Source organism: Melospiza melodia, chromosome Z (genome assembly GCF_035770615.1).
Source record: "Melospiza melodia melodia isolate bMelMel2 chromosome Z, bMelMel2.pri, whole genome shotgun sequence".
Taxonomy (NCBI): Eukaryota; Metazoa; Chordata; class Aves; order Passeriformes; family Passerellidae; genus Melospiza; species Melospiza melodia.
The window spans coordinates 11,285,021-11,305,937 of NC_086226.1; the positions used below are offsets into that span (position 1 = coordinate 11,285,021).

Here is a 20,917-nt window from a genome sequence, read left to right on the forward strand (position 1 = left end):
AATGAAAGAAGTCAATTCTCCCTGTCTCAAACTTCTTTGATGAAAAGGAAGGTATCTGCTCCTCCTGCTGAACCACAGCTGCAGAACAGGTTCATTGCAGTGGTAGCAGGTGAGTACTGGTGGCACTGTTTGACAAAACATCTGAGCAGGTGAAGTTAAGTGAAGTGAAGTGAAGCACCCCAGAGCACCAGGAAGAGCAGGTGGGAATAGCAGGGGGAGACTCTCCTGCAGGAGAGGAAAGTGCCATCAGCTGATGTCACATGCCAGCCAGGGAGGTTTGCTGCATACCAGAGGTTCAGCCCAGAGCTGCAGAGACTTGTCCAGCTCTTGCACTAATATCCCTGCTGTTCCTCTCTGTGGACACCAAGGCTACTGCCAGAGACCTGGAGGCAAAAGCATGAGGGCCCAAGTATTTATTTTCCTCACTTCTGCTGGTGCACGGGCTTAATGAGTGGATAGGTTCCACAGGTTAACAAGTGGTTGTGCAGCTGCTGTCCACCACAGGGATTTGCTTTTCCTAGTCTTTTGAGAGGGAAGACTGCTAGGAAGAGACAGGATCCACCCATCCAAGCTGGACAAGGAACACATTGCTAACAGCCTGGCAAAATGGGCAAGGATAGCTTTAAACTAGGAGTGAGTATTGATGGAGAGGTTTAGTTTCAAACAAGAGAGGAAATGCTGGCCTAGACTGGCAAGCAAGAGGAAGGTGATGTGAATAAGAGCAGCAAAACAGTGCAGAAGGCTGCTCACCCTAATATATGCATGCAATTAAGGAGACAGGATTGTGGGAAAAGCATTCACACCTTTTCTAAATTACATTTTTTTAAAAATCACACAACTGACTGTTTCTCTGAAGTGCCTATATAGTAATGCATGCAGCATGGGGATCAAACAGAAGAAATTAGAGGCCTGTGAGCAGTTGCTGAGTAATCACTGCAATCACAGAAGGACAGTGGGATAGCTCCCAGGACTGGTGTGCTGCCATGGCTTTATATAGGCCTTAAGGATGGACAGGCTGGGAGGGTAGGGACAAAGAGAAACTGCCCTCTATGTGAGAGAGCAGGAAGATCCAGGATCTGCCTTAGTTGTTTTCCTGCATCAAAAAAGATGGCAGAGTATGGCTTCATTCATCAGCCTCCCTCTCAGATCCCCAAATGAGTATCTGCCATGCTGAGGCTGAGATTTTTTTATGTCCTCTCTGTCTTAGTCTACTAAATAAAACTCACACTCAGAAACTTGAAACTAACAGTCTTTGAAGCTAACAGGAAGGTCTGCACCAGTTGTTTACAATCTGGAAAACCTCTAAGGATGAAGACTATACTACTTCTCGAGGCAATTTATTTCAATATGAAATTTGTATGCATTTTTTACGTGATTGCCCTCATGGAAAAAAAGGTCTTGTCTTATATCTAGGCAGAAGGGCTGCAAGAAGGGCTTTTACAGGTATGTTCACAGCAAAAGGAAGGCTGGGGAGATTGTGGGTCTGCTGGGACATGCAAAAGACTAAGATATCCCAAGGCCCTGAGACATACAGGAAAGTCTGTAGGAAGAGAGATTCAACCATGGAGAAGCAACAGTTTAAGGAACATTTAAGTAAATTGGAAATGAGCAACTCCATTGGATCTGATGGCATATACTCACCCAGGCCGTGTGACCTGGCCGATGTCATTGCTGGGCCACTCTCAGTAATCTTTGAAAGTTTGTGGTGATGGGGGGAGTCCTTAGGACCAGGAGACTGCAGCTGCTGCTCTTCACTTCAAGGAGTGCAAGGAGGGAGAAGTAGAGATGAACAAGCCAGTCAGCCTTACAGAATAAAAAGTTAAGAGCTTCTCAGTGCATGTCAGATGATTTCTGGCAAGAGGGCTCATCTTAACCTTGAATCAATGGCAGAAAAATGCTCAATACTTGTAAGCTTCAGGTCAGTGTGTAAGAAATAAAGCATCGACTGTTACAGTGAGAATAATGAGCTCCTGGACAGTTTAATCTAGAAATAATATGAATACTGTGGTACCAGAAGGTCTTCAGTTAAAATTGGGCATTTCTGTAGACTTATGCTGGATCTTGGCTGACCTCAAAAGCTGGTTGTTCCATGTGAAGGAACTATTGTGAACTCAAGCAATAGAGCAGTACAGAAAGCAGGATCTTCTGACTCAGACTGAAGTTATGGATATGTCTGATGAAATTTGATATGCTCATTGTTATAAACTGACAATTTATTGCTACTTGGTTTTGCCCTGTGTATCTGTGGATCTTGAGTGAGTGCTTTTTCATGCGAACCTACATACATAAAAAATATTAGCCTGCAAGCCACTATCTTAGTTTCAAATGTAAATTTCACATTTAGAACACAGACTTCGTTTTCAGCAGTGCTTTAACCTTTGTTTTTCTTGGAGAAAAAATATGTTGTAAAGATTAGTTGATAATACAGACACTTTTTTTTTATGTTTTAACTGGTGAGAGTGTGAGGGATTGATACAGCTAATATAAGAAACTCCATTCAAACTCCTTGTGTGTTTTGTGGATGGTATAGCATTAGCTGCAATTGCAGATTAGCTTTTGCTATTAGATATACTTTGTGTGTACGCATATTAGAATTTATATAATCCAATGTGGTCTTTGTCTTTTCAAAAAGTTATAACTGCATACTAATCAATGCAGTTACCTGTACAGCAGTACAAAACTTAAGCCAAAGTGTGTATCAAATTATTTTAAAAAATCCTCTGTGTGTTGTTTTTTTTCTGCTCCTGTCTTGGTATAAGTGTCATGACCATGCTTAATGCAGCAAGTTGGAATCAAAAATAAGTTTAAGTTCTGGGTTTTTTTGTTGTTGTTTTTAATCATACAGAGGTGCAGATGCAAAAATTAACAATTTTTCTCGCCTGAAACCCACACTTCACCTCCTTGGTGTGCAATTTAATGAGAATATGGCCCAAGACATCATGACAAGACAGCATGGGGCTGCGACAAAGCTTTTATATGAATTGTATATTGCTTTAGAAAAAGAGAGGAAGGCAAAGCTCACTGGAGTAGTCGTGGGAGCAATGAGACCTGCAGCAACTGCAAAGCTTATGTCTACTGAGAGTAGAAATCAAGAGGTAAGTCACTATGTCTGTTTTGTATAAACAAAAAAGATAGCATATTTACACGTACCTTTCAAGCATGTTATGTGCTTTCCCTCTTTACTTTGTAAATCTCCTATTCAAAACCCAGTACTTAAAAGGAAAAGAAGCAAATGTTCTTTGCTGTGTCTTATACAGTGGGTTTGCACAGCTTATCAGGAGCTCAATAGGATATTGATCTTCTGTGTTCTGTGTTTCTTTGTTTTGGTTCATTCTGTGTTACCTGCTCTGTTTTCAAGCTTTCTACAGAGTTAAAATATTAAAATAAAAGCTAGTAGTAGTTCAGCAGCTGCCTTTTTGCTTGTTTAATGAGTACAGATTGCAGACTGCATGGCAGTCTAGGTATCAACTCAGACTAATTTCCCCTCCAGGAAACCTATTTATAACCGTGTTCAGCTCTGTGCCACAGTGGTTTGATTCATTCTGTTGCATGTCTCTCCGTGTATTTGTACTGCACTTCATTCTACAGCAACCATATGCTGAGAAATACAAAGAGAGAAAAATAAAGGGAAAAGAGGACATCTAAGAGGAAGTCAGTGTTGATGTGGTAGGTTCTGTTAAAGACTTCCTTCTTGTTTTCAGCAGTAATATTCAGTATATCCAGACCATTATTTGTTATCAGGATGAGGAGCTTTTAAGAAGGTATATATAATGAATTAAATTCAGCTGGGAGAAATTTCACTTTTTTTTTTTCTGGCACTATTTCTGAAAAATAGCCTTCAAACAGAAGTTTACCAACAAGTGCAAAGATAGTACCGAAAAGTCAACATATCTTTTCACCTGTAGAGGGATAGCTTTAAGGAATTGAGCCACTGAGAGTAGGTTCTGTCTTTAGATAAGTTCAGAATTTGATAAGACATTTGAATCATATAATAGGAAGGTTGAGAAATAGAGAGAGGAATAAAGGTTGGAATGAGCCTCAGTTTATCCCCCCTGCTCCAAGCAAAGCCAGCTATAGCAGGTTCCTCAGGACCTCATTCAGTGTGGTTTTGAATATCTACGAAGCTAGAGACTTTCAGTAAAGAAGTGCTTCCTTACTTCCCCTGGTCAGCATGGGACAAATCCTGAGACTGAAGTGTGGCTCTGGATGGCTGTGGGCTGTTCAGAAAGGACTGGAGGGGAACAAGAGGCTGAGGGTTTGCCCTCTATATCAAGAGGTGGATTGGATGTGAAGAGTTGTCTCTGAGGGATGGACATGAGTGGGCTGAAAGCCTGTGGATAAGAATCAGAGACCAAAGCCAAAAATGGAACCCTGTGGCTGGTGTTTACTGCAGTCTCCCTGACTAAGGCAGGCCTATTTGACAATGTCTTGCTCCAGCTACAGGAGACATACTGCTTGTAGGCTCTTGTCCTGCTGAGGGTCTTCAACCAACATCAGCTGGGAAGGTAGCACAGGGCAATCCAGGAAGCTCCTGGAATGGAGGATAACTTCTTGAGACAGGTAATAGGCAGCCCTACCAGACAGGATGTGATATTGGATCTGATGGTCACCAATAAAACAAGTTAATTGGGACATCAAGACTGGAGGCAGCCTGGGCTGCAGTGATGGAGTTGGTGCACGGGTTGATGGTGTTTTAGTCCTGAGGTATCAGATAAGGAGTAAAGGTAGATCCCTGAACTTCAGGAAAGCAAACTTCCAGCTCTTTAGGGAGATAGATCACCTGAGAGGCTGCCCTCAGGGACAAGGGAGGAGAACAGAGGTGGCAAATCTTTAAGGAATTCTTCCATAGTGAGCAAGAGCTAGCAATCCCCAGGAGCAAGAAATCAGGCAAGGAAGATGAGAGACTGGCATGGCTGAGCTGGGGAACTGCTGGGAAAACAAACACACAGGCAGCTGAAGCTGGGGTGGTGAGCTGGTATGAGTACAGAGATGAAGTACCATTGTAGGGATGGAGTGATAAAGGCCAAGGCAAAGCTGGAACTGAACTTGGGAAGCAAATAAATGCAAAAAACAAAAACAAAAAATAGCAGGAAGAGCTTCTACTGGTGTGTTAAGCAGAAAAGAAGGTCGATAAAAATGCTGGAAAACTGGTAAGAAAAAGAAGAGGAGAAGGCAGAGATACTCAACTTTTTTTGCTTCATTCTTCACTTCTCAGGCCACAACCTCTTGAGTGGAGGGACAGGAGGATGGGAACTGGGGGACAGGCTCATGAAGTGGGCCCATGGAAACATGATGAGATTTACAAGGACCAAGTGCTGGTGCTGCACCTGAATAGGAACAGCCCCTGGTACCAGCCCAGGCTGGGCATGAGCAGCCCCAGAGCAGCCGTGCCCAGAAGGGCTTGGGGGTGCTGTGGGTGAGAGGCTGCACATGGCCCAGCCATGGCACTCCCAGCCCAGAGAGCCAAACGTGTCCTGGGCTGCACCCAGAGCCCCGTGGGCAGCAGGGCAGGGAGGGGATTCTGCCCCTCTGCTCTGCTCTGCTCTGCTGAGACCCACCTGGAGCCCTGCATCCAGCCCTGGGCTCCCAGCACAGGAACCACAGGGACCTGCTGGAGCCAGCACAGAGGAGGCCACCAAGATTATTAGAGTAATAGAGCACCTCTGCTATGAGGAAAAGCTGAGACAATCAGGATTGTTCAGCCTGGAAAAAAAGAAGGCTTCCGAGTGACCTAATTGCAGCCTTCCAGTACCTGACATAACTGAAGGGAGCCTACAAGAAAGATACAGAAAGACTTTTTATGGGGGCATGGAATAACAGGAAATGGGGGACTGCCTTCATACTGGAAGAAAGTAGATGGTGGTAGTAGTAGTAGTAGTAGTAGTAGTCTAGATATTAGGAAAACTCTTTACTGTGAGGGTGGTGGGGCACTGGCAGGTTGCCCAGAAAAGTTGTGGATGACCCATCCCTGGAAGTGTTAAAGGCCAGGCTGGGTGGGACTCTAAATAACCTGATCTAGTTGAAGCTGTTCCTGCCCAGAGCAGGAGGCTTGGAACTAGGTGATCTTTAAAGTCCCTTCCAACCCAAACCATTCTATGATTCTATTCCACATGACATGTGGAATATCTTACTGGATACCAGGGACAAGAGTATAGCACCTCCCTCTGCACTTCTCCTCCAGAGGGAGCTGTACAGAGCAATGAGGTGTCCTTTTTTGTCAGCTAAACAAAGTCTGGCATCATTCAAGTTCAAATCTTCAGAGTTCTTTTCTTCAGAGCTGGTCCTGATTTTCAATTTGAACATGTTTGTATGTTTTTCTGTGTACATTAACACAGAAAAACACAGTTTGAAACAATGGTCTCAAAATTACCATATCTTAGTATGTTTACTGCTGTTTTCTGACTCTTCACTGCTGGATGTTTAACATTTGAAAACTGTAATGCCACATCAGAATGAAACGAAATCCAAGATGCTAAAAGATGAGAGCTCGTGTGCATCTTGCAGAGCAGCCGAGAGCTCAGAACCTCCAAGAAGAGCAAAGAGCCCAAGACGCTGAAAACGTGACTAGTTATTTTTGTAGACTCCTGATGAAGTATTTTCTGAAGGTTATGTGTTTAGTGAATTAATTAAAAACCACTGTGAAGGCTTCTGTGCTACATGTTCATGTCTATAGAAGAAGAAAGAAAAGGTGTGCAGGGAAATAAAGCCAATGTACTCTTATGAGACCTTAAACATTGTTCCTATTTAAAAATCACTTCATGTTTAGCTGAGAGTATTTGCATATTGTCAAGCATGGAAAATATTTACAGATCTGAAGACAGTGTGTACATGACACAACATTTGAGTTGTCCTTGTAAAGGTTTTGTATCGTTCTTCTTTTGTGAAGAAAAGATGGAGCATTGTACAAAAGCAGGAGAATGACAGGAGAAGGGCATCTGTAGTGGGTTTGGCCTCAGAACATCTTGTACTTCTGTGTAGCTATTCTGATCATGTAAGAAAGGAAGAAGACATTACTTTAGACATGGGAGCACTCATCCAAAGCAGAGTTTATAGTTTATGTAGAGGAAATGGCCAGGTATCAGGGTATTGAACCACACCGATGAAGTTGTTTACTAATAGTGGCTAATGAAGGGAGAAAGTCTTGCTGTGTTTATTTAGTTGTTCTATTGTCACTACATGAACAAGAATGGCCAAAAAAAAAAAGACTCTTCATGTATCTAGACAAGAAAATACAAGCAATATACAAAATATTCAAAATAGCATTTAAAAAAAAATTTTGGAATACCTCTTATGATGTGTTATATATTTTTAACTATCTTTGACTTCTTTGTATAAAAACTGTTTCTTCTTCTTTATTCCACCTTTACCTGCCTGCATGACTGGTGCGCTTTAAATGAGTGTAATTTATATGTTTGTTACTTCTTGATCATCTCTGCTAGTGTTACCTAATGTGTTACCTAATGGTATTCTCAGTTTCTGTGCCAGGAAACTGGTATTCTCATTTTCTGTGCTTTATTCAGACCTGAACCAGGTACCTTACTAGAACTAGAATTCAATGAAAACACTTAAAACTCTGTAAGCTGCTCATCTGCTCAAGTCTGGAGCCTGATAATCTCTTCTAGTTTCTTCCTGGAAGATAATTTTTGGCTTAATTATATTTGCTTCATATCAGCATTACATAGGAAGGAGACAAAATGAAATAATGGCCAGGATTCAAACAGCTGCTATACAGATTCAAAAACAACCATCAAGACCCACCATAAAGTCTTCTGAAGCCAAAAGAATCTTAAATAAGAAAAGGGAAGCAGAGGTAATTATCATCTATACTGTTTTAATGCTAATTACATTAACTCAAACACCACCATTTCTGGGAACATTTATGGTTACAAATACTGTACTTGCACCATTCAAAAGCTGCTGACTGTCGAAATGATATCAATTCAACCAGTGAAACCTGGGCTGAATATTTACACAATTATGATTTTGTAGGTTTTTTAAAGTAAGAATTGTTTTGATGTAAGAGAAATAGAGAAATGTTTTGATGTAGGAGAAATAGATAGGTAGTAATTTGATTGCCAAGAGTAGCAATGAGTCCACTAGAGAGAATACATTAAATGAAAACATCAATGTTCCATTTTGATTTGTGCATGATAACATTTTGCACCATAATGTTTGAACTGTTCTATAACACACTATAAAATTGTCTGCTTATTAAATGCTAGTAACAGCTGAAATTGACAATAACCTTAAATAAAACCAAGAGAGATGCAGCAATTAAAAAAAAAAATTCTCCATTATCTAGTAATTCAAACAAACTATTCATGGATTGTAATTCAAGTTCATGGATTGTATTGTCATTAGTCGTGCAACTATTATTGCTTTTTACAACTGGGCAACAGTAGCAGGTGTCTTTAAATCTAAAGTTTGGTAAACTATAGTAAGACAGTTACTTGAATAACTATTAGGGTTACATTCAAGTTACTAAATGAGATCATATTCCAGAGTATTTTATTTCAAATCCCCATATGGTGAGAATAACATACTCTGCTAGAGCCCTATGGAAAATCAGAATTGTCCTGCAGAAAGAACAGCTGGAAAATTCTAGATTTTCTGGCTGGTAGAAGTAGATGTAGCTAGAAAAGGGGAAGAGGGGAAGGAAGTGAAAGGTGAAAGGTGGAAATCAACTTGCCTTTATTCTTGGTGTAGCTGATGCTTAAAATATTTTCAGTGTAAGCATTTCTGTTGTACTAACATGACGTAAAAGTGATTCCCTAGTACTTGTTCTGTTGAACCTTCTTTGTGTTGCTTTGTGAAGAGAAAGGAAACATAAAATTCTGTGTTACTTCTTCAGAACGTATACAAGGAGATAGAAAAGTTTGAGATGTCTATGACAGGAAATGTCTCTGCAGTACATGGCCATGTGACCAACAGGTAACATTTGGATACCAAATTTTTTAAGAATAGGCAGGATCTGCCGGGTATCTGCTATGTATACAGCTACTTAAAGAATAATGTTTCTTTTAGTTTAAACTGTGATTATCCTTTGTGTGAATGCCACACTAGCGCTGATTTCAGGTTCAACACAGTTGCAGTGTTGAAGTTACCTTAAGTTAGTAGGGAGAGCTCAAGCTTCCTTCACTACTTTTTACCATGTGTGCAGCTAGGAAAGGCTTAAAAGTCATTTCTCTGTTCATTTCAGTCATTGGGTCTGTAAGGTCAGTTACCCTTGCAGCAAGATAGGAATGGTTGTGAATTTGCATACACAGTAACACAATCCAAAGGGAAAAGAAGTAACTTTTATCCTGAAACTTATCTGTATGTTGATTTATTTGTTGATTAATTGCCAGTAATTTTCATTCTGCCACCCCTGGTGATATGCATGCCCTACTCAGAAGATGTAACACTCTTGCATACTGCTGTGGATATTTCCATGTGTAAACCTGTGATTAATAGCTGCAAAACTACTCAGAGTGTATGGCCATATTGAGGAGTAACTCAAGTTTCTTTGGCATTCTATGAGCCATCCTAATTTCCTGTTTCTGTGGAATTTGGCTTTGCATTGACAAAGAAATTAATGATTAGTTGGCCCAAGTCAGTGCTGAAAACATCCTCTGGACCTAGTGGACATTGTCAGGAAGTAGCCACAGAGCCCACAAAGAGATGTTCTACATTTGTTAGACTTGCACATAACTATACAGGCACCTGTGTGAAAAGACCCATAAGAATGCTAATTCCAGTCTTTCTTTTCTTCAATCAGTGATATGCAAGAATTGCAAACACAGAAGTTTCAAGAAGCAAATCTAGAAACTATACCAGCAACAAGAACTGAGCTGTTAAATATTTATTCAGATGATGAATATTTAAGGAAAATTCAAAAACGTGTACAGGAAGATACATTCGCTAGAGAGCAACGAGCAAAGAGACGACGAAAAATGCTAGTGGATCAGTTAGCAATACATGAGATTCAAGAGGTGGGAAATTGTATGCTGAAATACATAGTCCATGTGCATTTAACTAGTAATCTAAAATGTGCTTACAAATATGAAACAAGTACTTCTGGAAGGCTAAATAAAATTTGAAGGGGATAAAGGGACTTATACACACTTATGTCTAAATATCTCTTTTATGTTAATCTCAGAAAAATATGAAAGGTTGGCTGTTCTTCATCACCACCCTTACGGCATACACCATACTTATAAACTTAAAAGAATGAAATTGGGGCAGCAGAAAAAAGATTATTAAAAATCTACTGCAGGACTGCCTTCTATTCCCTGCCTCCCTCCCTCAAAAGTGGACAGCCTCTGCTATCAAAATGTATACTGGTTCTAAAGAAGACTGTTATTTAAAAACAACAAAATATAGCATTCCTTGTTTGAGAACCTGTATTTACAAACGTGTCATAGGAAGGTTTTGATCTGGACTCATGAATTTTGAAATGGTTGTGCTGGGTGATATAAAGAATCAAAATTTTATTTGCAGGTCAGAGATTTGGTGTTTGATGTGTTATGAAATACAAGATATGTCTCTGGAGAATGTCTGTGTTGTGTCTAAAAATGAATGTTGCAGATCATTGCATTTAAATCCTGTCCCATAAAGCACAAGGCTTTTATGGTTTTTCACACATTACTCCTTTAAAAAGCAGCTTTTAGATTACTAATTTCACAGATTGTCTCTTTTATAATTATTCTATCAAAACACAGCCTTGTAACTTATTGGGTTTTTTTTTATTTCCTGTTATGTTTTTATTTTAGTATTTCCCTGTGAGTTCCTTATATGTGTTGAACATATATAGCTGAGCCTATCTCTATTGCTAATACTAATAATACTAGTAATAATAATATCTCATAATAGCAGTATTTCAGATGTGCAGTATCTCTGAAAATATGAGTTATCGCACATATATATATTTTTAGAGCCTTGACATCTAATGTCTGGAAATTTTTTGGAAATGTTAAGAAGAAGTTTGTTGGGGTAAACATCTAGAAGTTAAGGGCTGCTCAATGTCTATCACAGTCATATTCTTGAAAAACACCAGTAGTGACTTGGAAAGGTCTATCTCTGCATAACTCCTGTCTCCGAGTTCTTATTCAAAGAGATTTATATCACATTCTTGTTGATACGCATAGGCCATGAACAGGTTTTGCAACCCACCTGTCTGAAATCACCGCAGTCCCAAAACTGGCTCTTTAAGCACTCAGCTCTTGCAGCCCCTGCAGTGTGGACCAGTGATTCTAACAGCCATGGCTACTGGCCTCCAGAGCACTTGGTGGATACAGCAGCTCAGACTGCCTCTAGAGAGGCTCCAAATCAAGTGAAAACCAGCAATAGTGTTCCTTGCTTCCCAGGAAGAAAAATCAGCTTTGCTATACAAACAATTGAAATCACAGACTGCAGGAACTAGAAGGAGAGACAAATTAGCGTTTGACTGAAACAGTAATCTGACCATATTAGAGAATATATTTAGTGGTAATTTGGTCCTAAATTAACAGAGGAAAAACTGTGTTGTTGGAACTTTGTGAGATTTCAGACATTAGATGTTACTTAAGAGAAGTGGGAAGCTCTTTTAAAAATGAATGAATATATAAAATAGTTCAAGATTGCTTTTTCCATCTATTAAGTATTGAACCAGAAAGGGTTTATTGACTGAAATTGCAGCTGTTTATGTGCATTCAGGTCTGAGTTTTAGCTCCACTGCATAAATCTTGAACATGGCATGGGATCATTTAGAGTGGAAGGAATTTCATCCCTTCAGAGTGCTGTAATGTGTTTTCATATTTATAAAAGTTTATTAAAATAATCTTGTTCAATTTTTTGGTTTTTTGGTACGCTGCAAGGTGGAGCTTTGGAGAGAAAATACTTTACAATTACATGACAGTACTCTAGGTGGAGCACAGCATGATGCCAGTCGGATTTTCATAGGCAGGTGTTGAAAGTATTTGACAGTTGTGTCTTCATGCCAACTGAACCTTTATCTCCACCATTTCAACAAATTATTGGTGATTTGTACATGCTATTTTTAATGCTCTGTTCAGATTTTATGTGTCTGATTAAAAAAATTATCAGACATAATTTACTATCAGCAGTAAATTGAGAATGTGAAAATGGTAGAAGAAACAAATTGTTACTACCTTATTACTTGTCAATCCAATAGATTTGTGTGTGCTAAGCTCCAAGTTTTGGTCATAAAATGGTCATTTATGACTGCACAACAGCACACAGAAATGTCTCACCTTTATGTAAATCAAACAAAGAAATAGAAAAATAGAAGAACATGATATAGTAACTATGTATGAACTACATAAAACGTAAACACGTTAATGTTTGGCCACTGGATGCCACTGTTGTCTTAAGTAGGTAAACTGAAAAAAGCGTCTATTTTGCTTTCTTAGTAGTAATTTTTCAAAGTATTACTAAGTTGTCCTATTTGTGATATTTATGATTTCTTCCAGCACTTCACAGTTCTCCGTGGAGATGTTGGTAGAAAATGTTAGGTCACAAACTTTTTCTACAATTTTTATTTTCTGTCCTTGTATGTTCAGAAGTTTCAAAACTTTCCAGCCTTTGGCTTGAGTACTTTCTGCATTCCTTTTTGTGTGAAAGATAGCTACTAATGCTGCACTCCTCCATCCAATGAGGATCCTTTTGGAAAGTACGAGTTTGGAGTTCTGAATCCTTATTTGTCTGTTGTGAAGTTTTGAGTTAATTGCCTTTCTGTTTTTCTTGTTCCTGAGGAATTTCCTACTGGCTCTCTTTAGGCCTAGTGAGTATGACAAAGTATTTGATCACTTAAAATACTGAAGTTCTCTTCAGTTTTCTCACTGAAAATCTGTTTTGTCTGCTGTGAAGTGTTCTAAAGGAGCATCTTCCAATTTCCTTTATGAAGAGGAAATTCACCTAGAGAAGGTGTTTTAATTTCTCAGTGGACCAATTTGCACCATTCAGTTGATTTGAGCATGACAAGTTAGGGTTTGAGCACTCTGTTAGGTGGTGGCTCCTTCAATTCCCTGCCAATAAGGAATTTAACATCAGTTTTCTACTAGGGAAGGCTTCTTACTGCTGTAATAATTTGTGGTTGAGGGTAAGCAGCAACTAATGAAAAAAATTAAGGATATTTACTTGCAATAGGAAGTAAATTGTGTAACCTCTGCTCTTCTTTGAAATCTTAATTGAAATACTAAGTACCATGAAACAGTGGATAGAATTGAGGCAGAAAAGGGCACTGTGCCTCCTGTTATTGCCTTCAGCTCATGAAGGTAAGAGAAAATGGACAGATTAACTCTTCAGTAGGCAGCAGTATTGGAAAATTTTATTACCTGAGCTGTATTAAGTGACACAGGGAGTGAAGTTGTGATGACTGCATTGTTTTCCATTGGATGTATGATGATAATTCCCTCCATAGGCAAACAATTTACAAATAGTATGCTACAGATAAAGAACAAAAAAAAGACATAATTGAAATGACGTCTTTATTTAGTGAAAAGTTTTGTAGAGAGATAATATAGCATCCAGGTGAAGGACTCTATGATTAAGGCCTGAGATGAGTGCCCATTTTTAATGGGGACTGTCTTGAGACTCAGTACTAGGAAAGAAGAGGGCAAAGCCCACATTTTGGTTAAAATAAGGAAAATATTAAGATATTTTTATAGTTGCTTAATATTTTCAAGTCACCAGAATTTAATTAGAGGGTACTTATTTCTAGGGAAAGGAACTTAAAAACTATGGAAAGAGATTTACATGCTTGTTTGTTTGTTTAGCTTCTCCCCACCATCAGCATTAAAATCTAAATTATTTAGAAAGTTCTTCTCTTATTATTGCAACTGTTGCAGTCATGCTTTGCATTAGAATTCTATTACAGGTATCCTGACACCATTCTGTAGGACAGATATAGATCTCTTCATAGAATTTTTTCATAGATAATGTCATATACAATCAAGTTGGATTTTTCATTTATAGATGAAGTTACATAAGGTGCTTTGCCCTCTCTGTCACAGACAGCTGATGAAAAAAACAGATTGAAAGAAAATACTTTATTTTGATACTTTATTTTGGTGTATTTTTGTTTTTTATTTTTTGGGGTTTTTTTTAATTATTACTGACTGACTTTACTTGTGCCACTGTTTTTAGGAGAATGAATTTGAGATCTTCAAATCAGATCCCAATTTAAGTCCTTAAATTTGAGTACATTTCATAGCAGTTTTGATGCATCAGAAGCAAATATTCAGCAAATCAGAAATTTCCTCTAGAATTCTGCTGTAGCATTGGTATTTGGCATTAATGCTTATAAGGCAAGATGATGTTTTTGTTCAGGACTCAAAAAGAGTTTTAGACTGTGATAGTAAGGCAAAACTTGATGTTAGATTAAGCATTAGTTTAGATACCAAGAAGAGTCTGGAGAAGTGTAACAGTGAAAAGGTACTATTATGTTTCAAGAATACTTTAAAAAATAACAACTCACAGCCTTCAAAATGTCTGTGCATACAGACCACATCTCAAGCAATAGCTCAGAATGATTTTCCTTTTGTACTGCATAGTATATTATTTTCATGTCCCAGTAAGGACACTGGAACTATTACCCAGAAGTCTTGTATTTTTCTTGGTTTTGAAAAAATTTTTCCTCATAGTCCCAGCCTGCTGAATAGGGAAGAATGGAGAATATAATTACCCAATTCCCCCAAAAGAAGAAAAAAATTCAAATCTGTAGAAAATAGACTGCTCAAGGATGCTGAAGATTATGGCTGAGAATAGGACTGGTGAATAACAGGGTTAAATTAATGATTTGAACAAAGGGTATATATTCAGATAAGAAGCTGTTATTTGAAATATGCTGCAGTTTCTTTGCACATGGGAAATAACTACATTAAAATGGAGTTAGTCTGACCAGATGTATTTTTACCGGGTATCTCAGTTAAGACATATTTTGAATTCTTACATAGATTGTGCAAATTGTACCAATAAATAGATATTAATGTTGTCCTGAATTGATGTCCCATGTAAGCAGGTGAATGCCATTATATGACAGCATTTCTATTTCTCATATTAGACACTGATGAGTTTTCTAGGAAATAGTTTATCAGCTGTGCTTAGTACTATTATTTTTTGTCTTTTAGAAGGTTTACCGGGAGGAGCAGCTCATTTACAGGCTAATGAAACAATCTCAGCATGAGCGAAGGATTGCTGCTCAACTCATGCACGTTCGGCATGAAAAAGAGGTGATAAGGCAAAACAGAATTTTCAGGGAAAAGCAATATGAAGAAAGACGGCGGAAGGAGTTCCAGGAAGCCCTTGACAGAGAAGCGGTAAAAGATTGATCTGTGAATTGCTGCAGGAGTGCTAGAGTACTTCCTGTTACAAAATGGAATTTGTGTTGCTAACTGTGAGACTTCAGGACTTTTCTAGGGACATGATGATTTAGTGATAAATATATTCTTTTGTCCTTGTTCGAAGTCACAGCTATAAGCAATAAGGATGTAACTGTAACTGTGGAACTGAGTGCATTTTATACTGTGTTAGAAGTCTGGGGGAATTTTGCAGTGAGAAAGAACACCTAATCTACCCGATCCAGTGAAAGCTGGGCCTGCCCATGGCAGCAGGTTTGAACTAGGTGTCCTCTAAAGGTCCCTTCCTACCCAAACCATTCTATTGTTCCATGGTCCTGTAATAAGGGATAAAGCTGAGTAACTGAAAATCTGATTTTTCTTCCATATTGATTGTAATGTCTTCATAGGAAGACTTTCTGTGTGCTGAGTTTTAAAAGGCACAGTCTCACAGAGGCAACAGGACAATAACCTAAGTTCCCGTTTCAGAAATCATGCTCTTAATTTCATTTAGATATGATCTGTTAAAGTTTGTTTTTGAAAAATGCTGGAGTAGTTTCACTCATGAGAACTAATTTCTGCTTTGAAACTTTAAGTTGATTAAAATGACTTACAATTCTGTGGAAAACTGCCAAGTGCTATGCTCATGGTAGGCCATAATGTAATACTAGATTTTTTTTTCTCCTATCAAAAATGATCAGCAAATACAAATCCTCCAATACAGGTGGAATGCTATGTAATCAGCAGCTATAGCTTTTGATCACATCATCTCTTTAAGTATGCTTTTAGCCACCACCACAGGGTGGTGGAGCACGCCACTACAGGAACTACTGATAATTTTCTACCATGACCAGAAATCTTTCAAAGATTGAGCAACATCAATAATATGAAATTACTTGAAGATCAGACTCTAGTAAGATAAATTACATGTTCTAAACTGGTTGTTACACTGAAAGCTGCAATTTCACTGCCCTCAAGGACTGAATATGTCTTAATCTGTTATTCATAAAAGAAGTAATGGGCTTCTCCTTTATTTTATTCTATTTTAGAAAGCAAACAAATGGGAATTTACAGAGTGAATAAAAATGCTTAGATTTGTTTATGTGTTAGTCTGCCTGCTGGCTATGCAACTCTGGTGAGAATCAAGCTGTTCTTGTTTCTTAAGTTAGTTTTCATTTTCGGGACTGTGTACCTCTGCACTTTCATTTTCATTGCAGTCTCAAATTTTTTCCTTAAAACAATTCTAGGCTCTTGCAAAGCAAGAAACTATTGATAATGAAGAACAAATAACCAGAGAAAGAAAATACCATGAGAAAATTGCTGCTGAAAGAGCTCAGGCACGCTATAAAAAGCATTATTCTATGTGTTGGGAAATGATAGACCAAATCATTGATATATCGACAAAAGTAGGAGAATATCGTCAACTGACGAACAAGTGAGTATGTAGCTGCTAGGCAAAACTAACAGCTGTTAGGCTGCATTAATCAGACTGGTTTAAGCATTATAGCAAATTATGTAGTTCTCAGATATTTTACATGGCAGCTGGAATTAGTTTGAATGTGAGAATGGTAGCATTATTTTTGTGTGTGGATTGACTGGTGCGTGATTCAGAGTGAACTAATGCTACAGCCTTAGCATGATTTCTTGAAAACTCAACTGACTTGAATTCTTAGGAGACCAAAATCCACTAGTGCCACAGTTTGTGGAACTGCTGATTTCCTTTCTTATTAACAAATTCCTTAGTTAAAAGTTAAAACTGAATGGTGCTCATCTCATCCTAGTTTGCTTCACTAGGTGAACACTTCCTCAGAATAATACAAACAGGATGGATTTCCCAAGTTATATATGCTGCCTGGAGTGTCCAAAATACATCAACTGAGCCCAGGTTCTCCTGAGTCCTCCATGCTATGATTCCCTCTTCTGACATGCCCTAATTACACAGGGTTTTTGAGAAGGTCCTACAAAGGCAGTAATCTCCAAGTGCCCATGCTGTAGAAGTGTTTCAAATATTGTGGAGTGGGGAGTTATTGCTGTGGTTCTTTCATTAATACTCAGTGATTTGACTGTTGGCTTAGACTTAACAGTATTAGAAAATATGCCAAAATCTTATTTCTTTTTAGTGTAATTTTATGTTAAAATAATAAAAGTGTAACAATATGAAATACCCATGATTATTTAATAGAAATTATATAAATTTAGGCTTATTTAGTATGTGGTAAAATAGTCAACCTAGGCACATAGTCTAGTGAAATTACTAACTAAAGAAAAAGTTTAATTCATATAATTCTGAATTAATTTTGACTTTGAGGAAAAAAATATTCTATATATTTTTTTGGTAAGAGAAGGCTTTACAGCACAAAAGAAAGAATATTTTGGGGCAGGGAAAAGTAGCAATAACAAAACTGTTGCTACACAGCTCTGCTAGCCAAATATTGTGTGATGACACATTTGTGAAAACACTGAAGCCTACAAGTGTCTACAACTGTCATAAAAGGAAACAAACACTTATAAGAGACTGTAATAATTACAGAATGCATTATAAACTATACCTAGTTTAGCATATGCTTGTTTCATGATTGGAATTCTTGTAAATTTCGGTACACTATTGGATATTGTCAAATAACCAACCTTCTAATTTTTTGTTTAAAACTGTTTTTTTTTTCTTTTCCCTTTTTTCATTTTTATGCAGCCGTGTTCCACTTAAACTGATGCTGGATTGGAAGGAACTTTTTTTTAAAGGAAAACCAATATATGAACAAGCCTCAGTTCAACCTTTGTCGGATGAACCTAGCCCAGAACAACTTGTAGAGCTGAATAAAATCAGTCTGTTAGATGAAAAAGATTATGGTGAATACAAGGTACACCAAACTGATGAGGCGTAATGGAAGATAATACACCTTGCTTTTTCAAAATCATAAATTTCATGTTGTGATCTTGCATTTTGGTCTATTACTGGTTTCTGTTGGCAAGTTTAGACAAGCATTTTCTTTTCATTGCCTGATGTTTTGTATGAAAACTGTATTTGATATTAGTAGGAGTTATAATTCCATTCTTATGTATAACCTTGATTATATTTCATGAGTTGTAGGACCAACATGTTAATTGCAATGCAGTGAATTTTCAGCTAATTGAAATTTAAAGGTATAGTTAACATTACCAGATTGGAAAATGCAACAGAATGTAACCAGTAAAAACAGTAAAATGAAATACCAGAAATGTTACAAAACCTGAACTCTTAATTTCAGCATTTTTGAGTGAAAGCTTTCTAGCAAGACGTATTGGTTTGAGTGAACTATTTGTTTTAATACAGTAACCTTTTTTGGAAATTATTAAAAATGGCTGACATTTTTCTTAATCTTCTGTTAGAATACAAGTAAATATTTTTCAGGGTATATTAACTTCATCAACTTTTCAATACATCAGTGTTATTTCAAAATTGAAAGATTAAGGGTTGATGGTTCCTTGTTAAAATATGTTGTACAGTTTTTTAAAAATTATATTCATGGTTATATTAATTAAATCCCACTACATATTTAGACTTTTCAAATAGCCTTATGAGTAGAATGTGACAAAATCATGGCAAGTACCCAGTCTTTTTCTTGTTGGGGATTTATAACTACAATATATGTTTAATTTTTTCTACATCCTGAGCCACTTGGTACATTTTTGTTTTGCAGTGAGTATAGATGTCCATTATGAGTTTCTGTGATGAATGCCTGAAAGCTCAATTTACTGTATTCATTTTTAACATATGCTTTTCTGATTTATCTCTTTATAAGGTCCTACTTCACAGCGTACCAATTCATGTATGAATTTTATGATTATTTTCTTTGGTGAAAAAAGGGCTATGCACAAAGTCAGCAAGGAGGACATAAAAGATAGGCAGGAAACAGAGAGCACTAATGAAAAATTAAGTTTTTCAGTCATAGTTTTGTTTACATTATGAATTCTCAGTAATCTTCTATAAGTGTAACATCACTGAATGTCAGAAAAATTTATTGATACATTTAAGGCCTCTTTTTTCCTGCCAGGCTATTTCAAATTATTTTGTATTTAATTTATTCCCAGATGTTGTTAGTCTTATGCCTTTCTGAATCATTATTAATCAAAAACTGGCATCATATGACGTGTGAAATTGTTGGCACCAGTTCATACTTATGTCTTCTAAAAACCTAAGTGAACAGCTAATTCTTTCAAAGTCTTGCTTCTAGATAAAAATTTGTTGGCTGGTCATTCTCACAATGTTTGTAGAGATTTTCCTTATGTTTCTGAAAAAAGCCCAGGACAGGCAGTTTGGCATCTCTCAGGAATACCTTCCCTACATTAGGCATACCAGCTAAAAGTGCCAGGCGTATTTGATAAAATACAAGAAAATGCAGTGCCATCAGTCCATTGCACATTACATATTATATTTTATTGTGAGAATAAGTTTTTGAAACTACCATGTTATAAGTTATGGCTAATCACTTAATAAATGAACACAATAACCAAAAACCAAGCTTAGCATTAGGTACTGCTGCAATAATTGCTTGTTTTGTTCAAAAGTACTGACCATGAATTACATAACTCCCATGTGAATGGCTGAAAAATTGTTTCTGAAAGGTAAACTATTTTACCTCATGAGAGGTACAGTCCAGCAGTCCTCTGGTTAAAAGGGTCAGATAACTGAAAAGTGGGCTAACCCATTCCACTTGGAATTAATTTTTTCTAGAAGTCTAATAGAATTTAACCCTTCTCTACCTATAGGTTTAAAGAAAAATCATTCAGATAGTGCAAGTATTTGGGTTTTGTTAAGGATGTCTTTTCAATTACACATGAAGAAGTATGTTTTCTGAGAGATGATAGAGAGGGGATATGGTGCAACCCAAAAGTTTTTACTTTATTTGTTTATACTTATTAAAAATAAATGACTTCTAATATTAATTTAAATTTATTTTAGACTGATAATTAAATTGTTTTTTTTGTTCTAGTAGACATGTTCAAAGTCAGCATTGATCATGTTCTACTGGTAAAATGTATGCTATGGCAATACATGGTCCAGATTGTAAATTCAGGAGAATGTTGCATATTCTACCCAGAACATTAGTTCAAAACCTTATCTTTGAGTAGAACTTTAGCATTGTTTACTTCTGTTGATGGTGATGAAATATTTAATTTATAGAATGACACAATGGTTTTGATTAAAGGCTTGTGAAGGTCATTTGCTTAAAGCAGGGCCAGCTTCTGAGTCAGGTGAGGTTGCTTAGCATTATTTGGTCAACTTTCAGTTATTCCAAGGATAGACATTTCACAGATTCTCTGTGCAATCTTTTACCATGCTTTACTAGTCTCATTGTGAACCAGTTTTTTCTTCCTTTTTACCTGCTTGGAATGTTCCTGGCTGAAATCTTTGACTTTGCCTTCAAAGCTTTGTTGTGCACCCAAAATGAAGAGACAAACTAGAGTCTTATGGGAAATATTATTAGTCTACACATTTCCAAACAGCTGTTTAATATTCTCCAACCAAATGAATATTAATACAGGACTAGTATTATTCTGCATACTAAAATATCTTTTAGATTCTTGCAGCATAAACTCCAGGACAGCTGGACTTCCCTTATGCT

At 37.4% G+C, this 20,917-nt stretch overlaps 1 protein-coding gene across 1 annotated transcript in view; it reads left to right on the top strand.

Annotated features, from left to right (window-relative positions):
• The window catches only part of SPEF2 (sperm flagellar 2), a 74,902-nt gene that overhangs the window by 3,096 nt on the left and 50,889 nt on the right, over positions 1-20,917 (top strand). Inside the window, exons 3-9 of the mRNA XM_063179651.1 lie at positions 2,846-3,095; positions 7,673-7,810; positions 8,852-8,931; positions 9,758-9,971; positions 15,108-15,296; positions 16,562-16,749; positions 18,004-18,172. Of these exons, the coding sequence (XP_063035721.1) occupies positions 2,846-3,095; positions 7,673-7,810; positions 8,852-8,931; positions 9,758-9,971; positions 15,108-15,296; positions 16,562-16,749; positions 18,004-18,172 (1,228 nt within the window). The remainder of the gene's footprint in view (positions 1-2,845; positions 3,096-7,672; positions 7,811-8,851; positions 8,932-9,757; positions 9,972-15,107; positions 15,297-16,561; positions 16,750-18,003; positions 18,173-20,917) is intronic.